Genomic DNA, 18,376 nt, shown 5'->3' on the forward strand with positions numbered 1-18,376 from the left:
GAGAAGACTCACACATAATTAGAACAATTAAGGTGATCAGAAATCTAAATGTCTGCTTTCAGCCTTGGTATCTAAGTAATTTGGCAAAAAGCAGTGAAAAGTGTTTCTGAGTAGAAAGTAGCCATTCACATTTGACTGTTACAAACTTGCAAACCATATGTAAAACAAAGGTAAAATTATTTAGCCATATCTATAGTCCTAGGATTTAGAGCTTTTTAAAATAATTTTTACATATGGGGTAAAACTAACATAGCTGCCTTTTATTTGGTTTGGTTTAGCATTTTTTGTTTTGTTTTTCATTTTTACAGGCAGAAGTCTTAGAATCTCAAGGTCATCTAGTACAACCACGATTGCGTAACTGTTGCTTAATCAACTTAGTAGAATTAATATAAATTTATTATTAAATATAAGAAAGGTACATTTAAAATTTTTTTTTGAGTACGCACAATGTTACAATAGTTTCAGGTGTACAACATAGTGATTTAGCATCTCTAGACGTATGGTATGCTCCCCACAGTGGAGCTACCGTGTATCACCATATGACACTATTACACTGTCACTGGACGTATTCCCTATGCTGTGCCTTTTATTCCCATGACTTGTTTCTTCCATAGTTGAAAGCCTGTATCTCCCACTCCAAGAAAGGTAAATATTAATCTTAATGTATCAGTTTTAAAAAGCAGTACACGCTGGGGTGCCTGGGTGGCTCAATCAGTTGAGCATCGGCCTTGGGCTCAGGTCATGATCTCATAGTTTGTGAGTTCAGGCCCCACGTCAGGCTTTGTGCTGACAGCTCAGAGCCTGGTGCCTGCTTCAGATTCTTTGTCTCCCTCTCTCTCTCTGCTCCTCCCTCACTCACACTCTGTCTCTGTCTCTCAAATATGAATTTAAAAAAAATTTAGGGGTGCCTGGGTGGCTCGGTCAATTGGGCATCCAACTTCGGCTTAGTTCATGATCTCACCACTCGTGAATTTGAGCCCCACATCGGGCTCTGTGCTGACAGCTCAGAGCCTGGAGCCTGCTTCGGATTCTGTGTCTCCCCCTCTCTCTGCCCCTCTCCTGCTCATGCTCTGTCTCTTTCTCTCAAATATAAATGTTAAAAAAAATTTGTTTTATTTAAATAAAAATAATTTTAAAAAGGAGTACATGTAAATGTCTCAGAGCATACCTTTCATAGTCAGTCATGTCTGGACTTGAATCCCACTTCTTTCACTTAAGGGCTGGGTAACTTTGGGCTAGATAATTAATCTCTCTGAGTGTCAGTTTCTTCTCAACCCGTAAGGATGTTGGAATGATTGTAGTAGATAATGCGAGGAAAGTGCCTAGTTATGGTGTCTGTCAAATAAGACGGTACTCAGAGGAAATAATTCAGTGAGTACTTGCTATTATCACTTTCGTTACTTAGTATTTTCAAAATGTAAGCCACCTTACATTTGCACATGACATTTTTCATGGCTAAAAACACTTGACTTGTTTTTCAGAAAGCACATCTGAGCTGCTCTTAATGTCATCCTTTGAGGGTCCAAATGAAACAGGAAAGAGTCAAAGTAGATGCTTCAGGAAAAGACATAAAAGTGACAACGAAGCTGATTTGCAGCAGCGACTCTCCTGGGGAAGCAGAGAGCGCAGTCTTAGCGGAGGAGTACTGGTGGGACTTGTGCTCAGTAGAGTCAACCAGGAAGCAAATCCTGGAGACATGGCCGAAAAACTAGGAGCTGACGCAAAAATACTTTCAAATGTGATCTCAAAAAGCACAAGACCAACTAGTCTTGATATTGGAAAGCCACCTTTGAGATCAAAAAGAGACAGTCTAGAAAAGGAATCTAGTGATGACGATACACCTTTCGATGGTTCCGATTGTTTGGCAGATAAAGTGGATTCTCCCGTTATTTTTGATTTGGAGGACTTAGACAGCGAAACAGATGGGTCAAAAGTGGGATATGTTGCTTCACAAAACCCCAAGAGGATTCAGCGTCTCAGCAGCAGCTTTTCAGTAAAACCCTCTGAAAAAACGGATGTCGCCACGGGATTTGATCCCCTCTCCCTTTTGGTTGCTGAGACTGAACAGCAGCAAAAAGGGGAGGAGGAGGAGGATGACGATGACAGCAAAAGCGTTTCAACACCATCCGCTAGGCGTGATTTGGCTGAAGAAATTGTGATGTATATGAATAACATGAGCAGTCCGTTGACGAGCCGCACGCCAAGCATTGATTTACAGCGGGCATGTGATGATAAATCAACTGGTAAGAAAAGTCCAACACTGGTCAAGGCGTGCAGAAGATCCAGCTTGCCTCCTCACTCTCCTAGGCCAATGAGACTTACCAAATCTAAAAGTTACACGAAAACTGAGGAGAGACCAAGGGACAGACTCTGGTCTTCTCCGGCCTTCTCACCTACTTGCCCATTTAGGGAAGACTCTCAAGACGCATTAACCCATTCGTCACCTTCATTTAATTTAGATACACTGCTAGTACCTAAACTAGACGTTCTGAGGAACAGTATGTTTACTGCTGGGAAAGGAGTTGCAGAGAAAGCCAGCAAATGGTATTCAAGATTCACCATGTATACCACCTCATCTAAGGTAAGTTCTGTTTGTGTTTTCTACTTTCCCTTTTATCCTCCTCCACCACCAAAAGCCCCTTCCTTGCAAAGACGTCCGTTTTTACCATTCTCCTTAAACACAACTTGACCCAAAAGGAATCTTGGGATGCATAAGGTTTGTAAATATCAGAACCTGAACTTGAATAATAACTTCGAAAGAAAATTCACTAACCAAGGGTTATGTTTTTGGTTCACTTTTGAACGAAAAGGATTGCAGCTGGAGTCAGAATTAGTGTTACATGAAAATGCCTACTGAACTTCATTATTTCCTTCAAAATGGGGATTTTTTTTTTTTCAGGTAGTGTCTAGCATGCCTTCAGAATGATCAGCCGTCATAGGATTTTTCCTCCTAGTTAGGATGCAGTAGCTTGTAATGGACCCACTACATATCTCTGGAGAGCAAAAAGCTAAAGGAAATATAAAGTATCTGTTTAAAGTCATCAGACATTTGCTAAAGCAACTAGAAAGTACTGGGGCAAGATTCTAGCAAGAAGAGAATAGCAGAGAGGAGACGCACTACAGCTACATTTCCCCTGAGGGCATTTGTTGAATCTGAGCTCAGAACTGGGAGTTGCAAATCCCTTATCAGAGGACTGAGGAGAGGTGAGGGGCCGCAGAGCTTTGGGGATCTTGTAAAACTGGAAAGACAAAACTAGAGGCTTGAGGGTCCTCAAATAACACCAATTTTTTTCCTTCAAGATATGTTCCAAATACTGATAGTGCATGAGACAGGAGGCTAAAAAGGTAAGCCGAAAGTCTCTGACAAAAAAGAGTTTTCAGCAGTTTCACGGTGTTGGGAATACAGTTGCAAAGAGTTCCTAAGTTCTTAGGGGGCGGGAGTGGAGGCAGGGAGCTTCGATAAGCACACGGAGCCCTTGGTCAGAAGTCCTACAGAGCCATGCTGGTGGCAAACCAGAGGTGGACTACACCTGACCAGAACTGCACCCCGGGCTTGTCTCAGCTCAGCCTGTGATTAGATGAAGATAATCAGCCTTTATCTAACACATGAAAGAGTGTGCCCTTTCCAGAGGAAAAGAATATCATTAGAGTCCTCATAACTTTTTACATATAATTTTTTATATTCTATCATTTAATGAAAAATAGCTATACCAAGAGATGGGACCATAACTAAAAAAAGAAAAACAGGGAGTGGGAAGAGACCTTCAGGTGGTCCAAATAGTTAACTTAGCAGGAGACTTTTGAAATACTTTTAGTATGTTCAAGAAAATTGAGGAAAAGGTGAAAAACAGCTGCAAAGGTAGAAAGTTTCACTGGATAATTATCCATTAAAAAGAATCAAGTATAAATTCTAGAACTGAAAAAGATTTGAAATTAAGAATGCTGTAGTTCAGTAGTTGGACTTAACAGCAGACAAAACACAGAACAAGAAAGTAGTAAACTAGATGGAAACTCAGTAAAAAATATCCACTCTGAGGCACAGACGGGAAAACAAATGGAAAATACAAAAGCAGAGGTGGGATTTAGTGACAATGCCTAACACTGATGTAACAGGGTTCCAAAAGAAGAAAGAATGAGATAGAAGGAACATTTAAAAAGCGAATTGCCAAAGATTTTCCCGAAGTGACTAAAGATGGCAACTCACATATTTAGAAGATCTACAAATGTCAAGCAGAATAAATGCAAAGAAAACAGGCATCTCCTGTTAAAATAGATGGGAATGGAATACAAAGAGGAAATCATAGAAGGAGCCAGGGGCAAGAGCTGTCTTACCTTCAAATGGAACAACAGTAAGAAACCGACACTTGTCTTCTGAACAGAAACTTTGATGTCCGGAGATCCTGGAAAGACCCCTTTAGAGCGCTGAGAGAAAACCGTCACCCTGTTTTCCTACACCCAGCAAATATCGTCTCTAAAAATTAGGGTGAGAGTCCCAGTTCCAGTGTGGTAATTTAAGGCCACCAAAGCCCATCCCTCCCCCTGAATATAACTAAAATCTCCAGACAAAACACAAAAAACAACTAAGAATTCTGAAAAAGCAGGCAGGTTGTGGGGAGGGACCCAGACAGAGGTGAATTCCCCATTTGCTTTTCTCCTGCATCTTCACCCCAGGAGCAGGTCCAGTCACTGTGTGGCATGACAGCCCTGGCAGCTGAGACTTCAAGAGAAACCCCACAGTTCCTGGGCAGAGGAACCAGAGAAGGGGGGCACCTGTGAGCTGGAGAGTTTGAGGGGAATCTGAGAGAAGGGGATTCCCAGATTCTGTGAATGCCCCAAACAAGAGTCCCTTGAGTGACACGTGCATGGGATAAATGCAAACCAGCAGAGACGAAGCTTAGAGGACTAAACTAAGAATTAAGTCACTGCCTATAAAAATTGAAACACAAATTATAATCAGAACATAACTTTATTGCCAGCCTGCTGTAGCAAAAGCATGTGTTCTCCAAGAGATTATAACATAACATAACAGACTCCAAAACATAACGTTCATGGTGTCCAAAATAAAATCCAGAATTGCTTGATAGGTAAAGAACCAGGAAAATGTGACCCAGTTCTCAAGGGAAAGACAACCCTGAGATGACCCAGATGTTGAAATTATCCAACTGAAACTCTAAAGTAGGTATTATAACCAGGTTTCCTGAGGTTAAAGAAAAACACATTTGGATAAATGAAAAGGAATTCTCAGCAAGAAATAGAAACTATTTTTGAAAAACACAATGTATAACTAAAAAAAAAGTCTGAAATAAACTCATTGGATGGGCTCAGCAGAATGGAGAGGGTAGAGGAAAGAGCCTCAGAGACTTGTGGGACAATATCGAAAGATATAACATATAATTGGAGTTCCAGAAATATTAGAGAAAAGGATTGTGGTAGAAAAGATATCTGAAGAAATAAATAATGGCTCAAACTTCCCAAACTTGGTAAAAGATTTAGATTTACAGGTGTAAGAGGCTCAGTAAACTATTAGATAGGATAAACTCGAAACCACATCTATACACACATAAGCAAAACTGCTAAAAAGCAAAGATATCCATCTACTAATAAAATGACTGCTGGGGGTGGGGGGAATTAATAGAAAATATCCTGAAAACTGTTAAAGACAAATGACACATTACCTACAGAGGAATGAGGATTTGAGTGACCATATATTTTTTATCACAATCCGTGGAGGAAAGAACACACTGGAACCACACCATGAATGTGCCTAAAGACCTGTCAACCAGAATTCTTTATCCAGTGAAAATACTCTTCAGGGGTAAAGGCGAAATAAACACATTTTCAGATAAAGGAAAAGAATTCATGGCCAGCAGTCCTGCTGTTTAAATTTGCTAAAGGAAGTTCTTCAGGCTGAAGAAAATGATACCACAAGCAAAACTGTATCTGCAGGAATGAAGGAAGAACAAAATACATGGTAAATAGTTGTATAATATAAAAAAATATACTTTTTTGTCTCTTAAATTCCTTAAAATGCTTATAATTCTCCAACCTAAAACTTATGACATGTTACGGAATATGCAACATAGGTACATGTTTTACAGTGGTGAAGGGATTCACTCTGCTGACATTCATTAGTTATTATATATGAAGTGGTATGATATGAACCTGAAGTAGGCTGTAAATGATTAGGTGTGTATATTCTAATTCCTAGAGCACCCACTTTAAAAACACAATGCGATGTAGCCAAAAAAAGCCAATAAAAATGTTCAAATAATCCTAAGAAAGAACAACTCAACACATACACACACACACACACACACACACCATGACTAAAAAAAATGTAAATTGTATTATCTGGGCAGTAGAATTATAGATATTTAAATTTCTTTTAAGTTTATTTACTTATTTTGAGAGCAAGAGCAAGCTGTGGAAGGGCAGAGAGAGAAAGGAAGAGAGAGATTCCCAAGCAAGCTCTGTGCTGCCAGTGCAGAGCCCAGCCCAACGTGGGGCTTGATTCTGTGAACCTCAAGATCATGACCAGAGCTGATATCAAGAGTTAGACACTAACTGACTGAGCCACCCAGGCACCCCCCTCCAGTATTTTTCTTTATACAAAAATTCATACCTATCAGATGTTCATATGTAGTGTTGATGTAACCAGCAAAATATTTAACTTAACATTTTGGTGTTCTCAAAAATGAAAACTGGAAATACATGTCTTTGAAACCTAGGTTATTATGGAAAACAATAAAATGTAAACATAAATTTTAATAGAATGCAATTCTAATGGTATCATCCTGGGCTGGGATTTGCAGGGAGGAAAAGGAACAATAAATGAAGAGATTCGAAGTCAGCCAAGGGTATCTTACTAGCAGGTATCTGCTTTGATCTAACTCCAAATGTTATCTAAATGATTTCCAGCCCGCTGTTTGTCCAAATTAGTAGCCCTTGTGAAATCGGTTGTTTTCTTTCTGTAGACATTGTAATGTTGATTAATCGATCATCTGAGTAATTAGGCATTTCCTCTGCCTTAGGAGTGACATTTTAAATAATTAACTCTAAATATGAAGGAAATTAAGCTTATAATTATGTCCTCAGGATCAAAGTTCTGATCGTACCAGTCTTTCTTCAGTGGGAGCCCAGGATTCTGAATCTACCTCTTTAACAGATGAAGATGTTTGCCAGGAGTTGGAAGGAGCCACTTCCTCCCAAGAGAGCAGTGCCACTTCAGGGACTAAGGGAATTGATTTCAGCAGAACAAGCCTGGAAAGTTCTGCCTCCTTAGAAGGTGTGTCCACGCAGCTTGGTCATACTGCATTTTATATGTGGTGCCTTTACTTTTTTTCCTTCGTTTTCATTTTGTAAAAGATTTGCGTAGCTCCAGATCTCCAAAACAGTAAGAAACCCAGGCACTTTTAGAGAGGTGTGCCTTCCAGCCCCACCCCTTCATCTGGTTTTCTCCCTGTGCCTAGAAGTAACCATTTTTCTTCATTTTGGCTTATCCTTCATTGCTGCTGCTTTAAAAATATAGGGGTGTGTGTGTTCTTACTGCCTCCTTGGCTTCTTACTCAAAAGTAACCTACTTTCCCACTCCTTGTTTTTTTCACTTAACAATGTATCTTAAATCACATCACATAGCATTGTCCCCTATTCGTTTTTACAGTTGCATGGTCAATCATCTGTGGATATGCCATAGTTCATTTTAATCACTTCCCTGTTGACGGACATTAGGTGTCCAGCCTTTGACTATTATCAGTGATGCTATGATGCATGTATGTCATATTATATTTTTGACAGGGTATCTTTGGAAGATACTCAAAAATTCTCCCTTGAAGTGGTATTGCCAAGTTGCCTTCCTCGGGGGTGTGCTGTTTTGCACTCCCACTGGCAGTATATAAGAATACCTATTTCCCCACAGCCTTGTCAACAAAATATGTTGGCACACTTTTGGATTTTTTGCCATCTGATAGGTGAGGACTGTATTCCAGTTTGGTTTCATTTATATTACTCTTGTAAGTTGAGTAACTTTTTATGTGTTCAAGGACTATTTGTATTTCTTTTTCTATGGACTATCTTTTGCCTGCGTTTCACTTGTTGGCCCTTTTTTTTTTTTAAGTTTTGATAGTTCTTTTTTTATATTAGGGAATCCTTTGTGTCATATAATTGTCAGATATTTCCTTCCAAGTGTGTTAAATTTCTGTGGGTATTTTTGCCACACAGAAGTTTTTAATGTTATGTCATCAAATTTCTCAGCATTTCCCTGACTACTTCTGGATTTTGAGGTATTAGGAAAGATTTCCCCTTCCAGAGTTTGCCAGTGTTTTCTTCTGACACTTGTTTAGTTTTCTTTCTAACATTTTCTGAGTTCAGCAGACTTTCTCTGTAAAGGGTCTGCTTTAAATAGTTTAGGTTTTGTGGGCCACATACATCTGTCACATATTCTTTTTTCTCATTTTCTTTAAAAAAAATTTTTTTTTAATGTTTATTTTTGAGAGAGAGACAGAGCATGAGCGTGGGGCGGGGGGGGGGGGGGGGGGGGGAGGGGAGGCAGAGAGACAGGGAGACACAGAATCTGAAGCAGGCTCCTGTCTCTGAACTGTCAGCACAGAGCCCGACACAGAGCCCAAACCCACGAACTGTGAGATCATGAGCTGAGCCGAAGTCGGACACTTAACCAACTGAGCCACCCAGGTGCCCCCATCATTTTCTATTTATAATAACAGTCTAAAAACCATTCTTAGCCCTTGGCCATACACAAGTAGATTTGACACCCGATTTAGATATTTAATACATTTGAAATTTGTCCTAATGTATGATGTGAGGAATGGATGCACTATAGTATTTTTTTCATTTGCACCTCTGCTATTTTCAAAAGTTTTTGTTGTGGGGATTTTCAAATGTACACAGAAGTAGAAAGAATAGCACAATGAATCCCCATTACCCTTCACCCAGTTGCAACAATTGTCAACAAATGACCAGTCTTGTTTTGTCTTTCCCCCTCCTATAGTCCCAACATTTTTTCTTTCCCCACTGGATTATCTTAAAATAAATCCCAGGGGCGCCTGCTTGGCTCAGTCAGTTGAGTGTCCGACTTTGATTCAGGTCATGATCTCATGGTTCATGGGTTCAAGCCCCACATTGGGTTCTGTGCTGACAGTTCAGAGCCTGGAGTCTGTTTCAGATTCTGTGTCTCCCTCTCTTTCTGTCCCTCTCTCACTTGCACTCTCTCTCTGTCTCAAAAGTAAATAAACATTAAAAAAAAAATGTTTTTAAGTAAATCCCAAACAGCATATAATTTTATTCATCAGTACTTCAATATGTAGCTCTAAAATATAAGGACTTTAATGTTTTATATTGTTAAAAAAAACGGAATTCAACCAAGTAAATTTGAAGATCTAACTGGCTTTCTTAAACGATTCATGAATTGGGCAGCATGCCATCTAGCAAGTAGAAGGGAGCTCCAAATTATACAAAACAGAAGGTTTTTATAGAAGGGTGGGGCAAGAAAGTTATTAGCAAAAGAAAAAGAATTTTCCAGGCAAAGTCACTTTCCCTTGGGAGAAGCAGTCTTACCATGCAGATGACTTCATCTTCCTTTGTGAGATGGAGGGGCCCATGTGGCAGACTCCTTGGCACTGGTTGGAAAATTCCTGACCGACTGGTTAAAACTATACTCTAAGGGAGGTTGAAACTGCAATTAGATTAGATATAAAGCCCTTTTGGGAATTCAGCCTTAGTGATGCGTTTTGGGGCCAGGGGTTTTCTTTTCAAAAAAATTTTTTTAACATTTTAGTAAAATCATGAATTTCATAAACTTATTTTTAATTTTATTAATATGCATGTAATGCGTATACTTTTATGTATGTAAATACATTTCAGGTTACTCAATTATCAGTACTTAGGTTACCCCTAAGTAACCAGCCCTCAGATCAAGAAACAGAACATTAACAACATCCAGACCCTCCTGTCCTGCCCACATCTAGTCACTGCTCCCTTCACAGATGAACGTTGTCTTCTAACACTGTGTGTTAGCATGGCCAGTTAGGAACTCTTATAGCCTGTGTCTTTTGTGAAGCATTTGCCGTTTGAAAACATAATTACAATATTATATTTTTAATGTGATAATATATAACATTTTATATCAAATATTCACTTGGTTTAAATTTTCATATTTATCTCATAAAGCTCTTTTTATAGGTGGTTTGTTCAAATTGGGATCCAGACAAGGTCCACTTGTCGCATCTGGTTAATATGTCTGTTAACATATGTTTTCCTAAGATATGTTTTATCTTTGTTACCTCTCTTTTTTTCATCTTGTCATCCATTCGTGAAGAAATCGGCTCCCCCCCACCTCTTTTGAATAGACAAGAACAATTTATTATGCTAAGAAAAAAAATTACCTTAGAGCCTGATTCGTATTTATCACAATGCATATTTATTCTGTGCTCTAGATTAATTAGATACAAAAGGTAGGGTGCCCACATAAATAATTACATTACTCAAGCCTAATAGAAGGTATGAGAAGGGAGTTTTCAACTAGCTTTAGCAGAGAGGAATTACAGAGGGTTATGGGGAACCATGCAGGAAAGGACTGCAATACCACCACCTCTCAGTAGCTTAAAGGTTGATGCGAGGCTTCAGCTCTCTCTGTCCCTCTCAACGCACGTGTGAGGCACAACCTAGGACCAGTGGTGGCAGATCTAGAACAATTTTTTTTTTTCATCGTCATTTATTTACGGAAGCAATCAGGTCATTTGTCTGGATTATGCCGATTGTATCCCCATGACTGGTGTTTAACACGTTTTCCCTTCTTTATTTCTTGTGAACTGGTAGTCTATCCCATGACTTATTTTTACCTTTACTTTATAAAAATGTAAGTGTTTATAACATTTTGTAACTATTGAGAAAAAAAAGAAAAATGGTATGGCTTACCTCCAGTTTTACTAACAAGATATAATAGCCACTGTCAACAAGTGATTTGACCACAGAACTCCCCTTTGTTGTTCTTTTTGTTGTTGTTGTTTTAATACCTACTAATATCCATTACTCTGAAGAATACATTTGGAAATTCTTCCCTCATGTTTAAGAACAAGATTACTGCACCAGATCTTAAAAGATCCTTACAAGACAGAGAATTTCTAGTAAATCTTTTTATGATGGGAAATAAAATTAGCTATTTTACACGTTTTAGACCTTAAAACTGAACACATTCTTGTATTTTTTTAATGTTTATTATTTTTGAGAGAGAGAGAAAGACAGCACAAGCTGGGGAGGGACAGAGAGAGAGGGAGACACAGAATCCGAAGCAGGTTCCTGACTCTGAGCTGTCCACACAGAGCCTGACATGGGGCTCGAACTCACGAACCGCAAGATCATGACCTGAGTCGAAGTCGGCACTTAACCTACTGAGCCACCTAGGCGCCCCCACATTCTTGGATTTTAAACATGGAAAAATAGAAACAGCAAAATGGTAATGACAAATAATTGGAATGCCTTGTAGCCTGAATGCACAAAGCGCTTCCTCAGTGAGTAGTGAGTGAACACCCCTAGCGTGTGGGGATCTGTAGGATTAGAGCACATGTCCTTAGGTTTGTACTCAAAACAAAAATGTATGCCTTAAAAGCATTTTTTCACTATTTATTTGGTTTATTTCTTAAATTACTGTTTTAAACAGAACAGTTTGACATCTTATCAGAGGATTTATGAAAGTGAAAGATTTTCATAGCCTTTGTCATGAATCGTAATGGTTTTGCTTTTTGTTTTTTAATCATGAGCAGGATCCCTGTCGAAGTTTGCCCTACCTGGGAAGTCAGAAGTGGCATCTTCCTGCAACACAAGTAATACAAATATCTTCCAGAACTATGCAATGGAGGTACGATTTGAATCAAAAGAGCATCTTCCTGTACTACTTATGCTACTTAGAAAACTTCTGTTTCTTAAGTATTCGTGGCTTGGGGTAGAGTAACTGAAAAGTTAAACAGAGCATCTGAAGATTTCAGAATGTATATGGCACCCGAATAAACTGAAAGTATCCAGTTCTTCAGAACACTGAAGTCCTACTGCTTTACCTTTTTAGAAAAGTCCCATGCTTCCTTTGCATTTATTAACATATAAAAGCATTTTCATTTTCAGTATTTCTGGTTATCCCTTGTTATATGTATGTTCCCTTTGAATTAAAAAAAAATTGTTTTAATGTTGATTTATTTTTGAGAGAGAGAGCATGCGAGAACGGGAGGGGCAGAGAGAGAGGGAGACAAAGAATCCAAAGCAGGCTCCAGGCTCTGAGCTGTCAGCACACAGCTGGATGAGGGGCTCGAACCCACAAACCGCTAGATCATGAGCCGAAGTCGGACACTCAACCAACTGAGCCACCCAAGCTCCCCTGTTCCCTTTAAATTTTTATTTTACATCTGAATCCCTTACAAACCAGCTTTGCTGTGCAAGCACGTGGCATAGCAGTGTTGAGGAGGGGCATGGAGCAGTTTAGCATTTGTGTGCCATTTTTCCATCATGTTTTTCATTCTTTGTGTCGGTTTGACGTGAATAACTGTTCAATATGCTTCTTGTATGTCCTATTTGCTCACGAGGAAAAAGTTACACTTTTACACTTTAAAAATTGTCCCTAAGTTTTAAAAATGTTTTTAGTGTTTATTTTGAGAGAGAGAGAGAGAGAGAGAGAGAGAGAGAGAGACAACGGGGGAGGGGCAGAGAGAGAGGGTGACACAGAATCCGAAGCAGGCTCCAGGCTCCAAACTGTCAGCACAGAGGCCAGCACGGGGCCTGAACCCATGAACCATGAGATCAGGAGCAGAAGTTGGACACTTAACCGACTGAGCCACCCAGGTGCCCTGTCCCTAATTTTTGTGTAAAAGTTACTTCCAAATACATTTGTGAGTGTTGTTGCTTTTCTAAGCCAATTGGCATAAATTTGGAAAATAGATTTGCATGTGGCTGGAAAATAAATGATGAGCACTGGTATTACAATTGGCAAAGTTTCTGATGGCTTCAGGAATTTCCATATTGTAATCACAGCATTTACATTTGTCTATAGCAACACTTTTTTTTTTTTTTGAGAGAGAGTGCACATGCTTGCACAAGCCAGTGGGGAGGGGCAGGGGGGAAGAGAGAGAGAGAGAGAGAGAGAGAGAGAGAGAGAGAGAGAGAGAGAGAATAAGCAGACCCCATGCTTAGTGCGGGCTCTATCTCATGAACCTGAGCCAAAATCAAGTGTCAGACACTTAACTGAGCCACCCAGGTGCCCTTTGTTGCCGTTTTTGATTTCCAGTCTATCATGGCTAATAGTCTTATAAAATACGGTATGTTGATCACAAACTTAAATATTGAAGCAATGACCAATTCTTTGAAAGTTTCTAAGTCCTCTTCTTAGTTTCTTTACTTACCCCTAACCACTGAGAGTTTGTGGACCCACACTTGTCTGGTGACCACACTGTGAGTAGCACACAGATTCATAATGTGTAAGTACATGTACTGATTTGGAGTATTAGCAAATTAGTGTTTGGGTTCACTTTTTCATTAATAAAGCCATGGCAGGCTTAACATTAATTATAATGGTAAAAATGCTTACTTAAGTGCAAGGTTCCCTTGAGGTAAAAATTTTGAAATAGATTTAGCTGAAATAGTGAAAGATGAGTATATTATATAATACACTGAATGTGATCTATTTTTTCTTTTGTTTGTAACTTCTGAATCCTTCTGAGTTTTAGTTTTCCAGTAGATTTATGGATTGAAATAATTTTTAATTCATAATACCTCCTACAGGCTCACTTTATAATGCTGTTTTCTCCCATAGGTCCTTATCTCAAGTTGCTCTCGGTGTAGAACTTGCGATTGTCTTGTCCATGATGAGGAAATCATGGCTGGCTGGACAGCAGATGATTCAAATCTCAATACTACATGCCCGTTTTGTGGCAATCTTTTCTTGCCTTTTCTGAATATTGAAATAAGAGATTTAAGACGACCTGGAAGGTAATGATTTATGCTTTCTCTTTCCTTCATGTTTAAAGATCATATTGCCCAGAATATTTCTTTTCTCAAGAAGTTCCTTTGATTCACATTGCAGGTACTTTCTGAAGTCAAGCCCATCTACAGAAAATATGCATTTTCCATCCTCCTTTTCAAGTCAGACAAGGCAGTCTTGTATCTCAACATCAGCCACTGGTCTTGACACATCTTTTATCTCTGTTCAAGGGAATTTTGATCTCAATAGGTAACTATGATTATGGGGAACTATATTTTAACAACCTATATTACACGTTTCTGAAAACGACAGAAAAATCAGCTGAACATGTAAAATTTCTGTGTGCAATAGATTCGTAATCAATCTTAAAATTTTACACCTCGTTAAAAGATTATTAAACTCTCTAAAAACCTAAATGTTTGGGGTGCCTGGGTGACTCATTTGGTTGAGTGTCTGACTCTGGGTTTCAGCTTGGATCATGATCTCAAGGTTTGTAGGTTCAAGCCCTGAGTTAGGCTCTCTGCTGTCAGTGAGGAGTCTGCTTCAGATCTTCTGTCCCTCTCTCTCTGCCCGCCCTTGCTCTCTCTCAAAAATAAAATAAACATTTATTTATTTATTTGGTCACTAGCAGTTTCAAGTTTTTATTCTACCAGTTTAACATCAGAGGAAAGAGAGCAACTCCTTTTTGGGGGGCGGGGATGAGAGGGGGTGGTAAGAGATTTCTTGATATATAATTCACACATTAAAGTTCCCCCACTTAACATTCTCCCATTTATATAAACTAAAGGTTTTTAGTATATTATTCACAGAGTTATACAACCATCAACACAGTTGGGAACAAAAAAATAAACATTTAAAAAAGAAAACCTAAATGTTTAAATAGTTATGGTTTATGCTTTATGAATCCCCAGAGTTTAAGCTGTGTAATTCTTTTTATTATTTTTTTTTTAGACAGAGTGCGAGTGGAGGAGAGGGGACAGAGAGAGAGACAAAGAGAGGAAAAATACAGAGCCCAACATGGGGCTTGGTACCCCAACCCTGAGATCATGACCTGAGCCAAAATCAAGAGCCAAATGCTCAACTGACTGAGCCACCCAGGTGCCCCTAAGCTGTATAATTCTTATATGATAATGTTTACTAGTGTTTTAAAAGTAAAAATTCTAGGGGTACCCAGCTGGCTCAGTCAGTGGAGCCTATGACTCTTGATCTTGGGGTTGTGTTACATAAAATTGTTTAGACCATTTTAAAAATTACAAAAATCAAAGTAAAAATTCTAGGGGCACCTGACTGGCTCAGTCAGTAGAACACGTGACTCTTGGTCTCAGGGTGGTGAGTTCAAGCCACCCCATGTTGGGCATAGCACCTTCTTAAAAAAAAGTAAAAATTCTGTAGAACACTTGAAGTTTACAGTGAACATCTTTCTCTTATCCCTTGTCTCTTCAGGAATTAAATGAGTACTAACTTACTTCTACTTTGGAATATTTAATAATCTGAGAAAACATTTGGAGCTGCTAGAGGAACTGTAAAATCAAACTAACACTTATACAGTAAGCCTGATATAAGTGAATTTACACTGAAAACAAATGCAGAAATCGACTCCATTTTGGAGGCGTGCCAGATACCAATCTATATAGGTGGGCAGGTTGAGTCATATAGGTAACTGCATGTGCAAGAGAAAGTGCCTGCAGAGTACTGGTAGGCTGGCGTGACCTGTTTGATCCTGAGTGCTTAGGCAGCAAACCCACAAATCTGTGTGCGCATCTTCTCTCATGATAGGTTGAGTACAGCCCTTTCTCTGACTGACACTAGCTTGTGACTAGCTTGTGACTCCTGAAGTAAGAGGTGCCTATTTTCTCTGCTTTGTATCCTCTGGGCCTGCTGTGGCTCCTGCTGTGATAGAATTGTCCACTAGGGGCGCCTGGGTGGCTTAGTTAGTTAAGCATCTGACTCTTCATTTCAGTTCAGGTCAGGATCTCAGGGTTTGTGAGTTTGAGCCCCACATTAGGTTTAGCGCAGAGCCTGCTTGGGATTCTTTATCTCTTTCCCACTCCCTCTGCCCCTCCCCTTCTCATGCTCTCTCTCTCTCTCTCAAAATAAGTAAATAAATAAATATTTTTTAAAAAGCTGTCCACTAAATGTTTTTAATAAGTGAGTAACTTTTGAGTATTTAAAGTTCTCTGGAAACTTAACATGATCAGACTACTTAAAAGGGGCACCTGGGTGGCTCAGGTGGTTAAGATCTGACTTCAGCTCAGGTCATGATCTCCCAGTTCATGGGTTTGAACCTGTGATATATATATATGATATATATATATGATATATATATATATATCATATATATATGTGATATATATATGATATATATATGATATCATATATATAATTATATATTTCTGTTTTATATATATATATAAAATATATGTGTGTGTATGTATATACATATATATGTGTGTGTATATATATATATATATATATATATATACATATCCTGTTTACCAGATGCAGCTGAAGTAACATCTTTCCTTTGATAACTTTGCTGCATATCCAGTTCTGATACTAAAGAGCTGGTCTTTCTGAATAAAAGTAAATCTAAAGAATGATGTGCTTTTTTTCTTTTGTCAATGCCGAAGCAAATCTAAACTGCTGGAAAATACGTGTGCCCGAAGTATTCAGATCCCTGCTGATAGATCAAAAACAGCTGTGTCAAAATGTCCACTATTTCCAATGGCCAGGAGTGTTAGTACTTATGGCCCCTTGGATAAGGAAGACCCTGGAGGGCAGAAACTCATTTCTACAGGCAGCCTGCCAACTACTTTACAAGGAGCTACAGTATGTATTTTGGTGTCTTTTTAAATTTGGACATTGATGATTTACATATGATTTTGTTCCCTTTGTCCTAAATAGCCTTACAAGCTTCAGTTTTGTAATTCTCAAGAAGAGTTTCTAGTCTCATGATACAATTATAGTATATTTCCATTTATATGGAAATTATTGACAGGAATTCTGTTTTGTTTTTTAATTGATTTAGTATCACCAATCTTGTATTTTCCATTTATGTTTTTTTATTTATTCAACAGGATTCTTTAGGATTAGAGTGGCATCTCCCAAGTCCAGATCCTATCACTGTTCCCTATCTTAGTCCTTTAGTGGTATGGAAGGAACTCGAAAGCTTATTGGAAAATGAAGGTGATCATGCCATAACAGTGGCAGACTTTGTGGACCATCATCCAATTGTGTTTTGGAACCTGGTGTGGTATTTTAGACGTCTTGACTTACCCAGTAATTTACCTGGATTGATTCTTTCTTCTGAGCACTGTAACAAGTATTCAAAGGTATGAAAATGAAAATTCAATCTAAAAGGCAATGCTATCATCACCATTGGAATATTTGCATATTCCTAATGACCAAAAAAGTATTTTTATGCTAAATGTTTTAAATAATTATCGGAATCATTAGATCAATAAAATGTCTTAGTCATATTTACAGATAATTTTTCTTCTCACAGCCTAGCAGTAAGACAAGATCATGTTTTTAGACTCCTTGTAAAATTTACACAAAATGGGCTGTGTTTTCATCATAGCCTCAAGAAGAAACTGTAAATGGCTTTTATGAGAAGAGTCTGTGAGTTGGCCCCACTCATGTCTCCTACCTCCTTCACAAACGAGCCTTACACGTTTTTAGGAGGATGTCTGTAATTCCTTTTTCAGCCACGTGCTACCATTCTTTTCAGTCCTTTACTCTGAGTTTTTGCTTAACATTTAGATAGGTTGTTATATGTTTACTTGTATTTTTGATATATTGTCCTATAAAATTGTTTTACTTCTTCATATGTATCACCACCACTAAATCGCCAAGTTTCTACATTCAGGAACTTTTTCTACCTACTTGTATTCATGTCTGTGATGGTGCATGTGCTTTGGATTTTCAGTACATGATGAAGGAATGACCAAGAGGTTATCTCAGTGAGTTATCTAGGGTAGGGTCTTGGACTGATGTATCATGAGGCTCCTGGATTCCTTTTTCTGTGGACCCCTCAATCATAAGCTGGTCAGGATTAGACCTTCATGGCACCCTTTCTTACTGATCTCAGTCCTTAGTTAAATCTGTTACTTTAGAGATCATTAGCTTCTAATGTATGCATTAGAGACAAAATGCATACAAACCACTCATTTTCTGTTCTCTTTTCTCTCTTGCACACATTTATCCTAAAAAGTATTTGTAAGGATCATTAATGAGTATCTGTTGGTTCTTCAACACAGATTCCTCGCCACTGTATGTCTGAAGATAGCAAATATGTTTTAATACAGATGTTATGGGACAATATGAAATTACATCAGGATCCGGGACAGCCCTTGTACATCCTCTGGAATGCCCACAGTAAGTACTGTCACAGAATGCTGA

The 18,376-nt window shown here is 38.6% G+C and overlaps 1 protein-coding gene across 6 annotated transcripts in view; it reads left to right on the top strand.

Annotated features, from left to right (window-relative positions):
- Positions 1-18,376, top strand: part of DENND4A (DENN domain containing 4A) — a 131,863-nt gene that overhangs the window by 101,538 nt on the left and 11,949 nt on the right. For all 6 annotated transcript variants that reach the window (XM_043555122.1, XM_043555126.1, XM_043555123.1 and 3 more), the window contains 8 exons: positions 1,482-2,581; positions 7,096-7,285; positions 11,775-11,869; positions 13,808-13,983; positions 14,078-14,224; positions 16,606-16,804; positions 17,053-17,307; positions 18,235-18,352. In XM_043555122.1, coding sequence (XP_043411057.1) covers positions 1,482-2,581; positions 7,096-7,285; positions 11,775-11,869; positions 13,808-13,983; positions 14,078-14,224; positions 16,606-16,804; positions 17,053-17,307; positions 18,235-18,352 — 2,280 coding nt within the window. The remainder of the gene's footprint in view (positions 1-1,481; positions 2,582-7,095; positions 7,286-11,774; positions 11,870-13,807; positions 13,984-14,077; positions 14,225-16,605; positions 16,805-17,052; positions 17,308-18,234; positions 18,353-18,376) is intronic.

This window comes from Prionailurus bengalensis, chromosome B3, assembly GCF_016509475.1.
Source record: "Prionailurus bengalensis isolate Pbe53 chromosome B3, Fcat_Pben_1.1_paternal_pri, whole genome shotgun sequence".
Classification (NCBI taxonomy): Eukaryota; Metazoa; Chordata; class Mammalia; order Carnivora; family Felidae; genus Prionailurus; species Prionailurus bengalensis.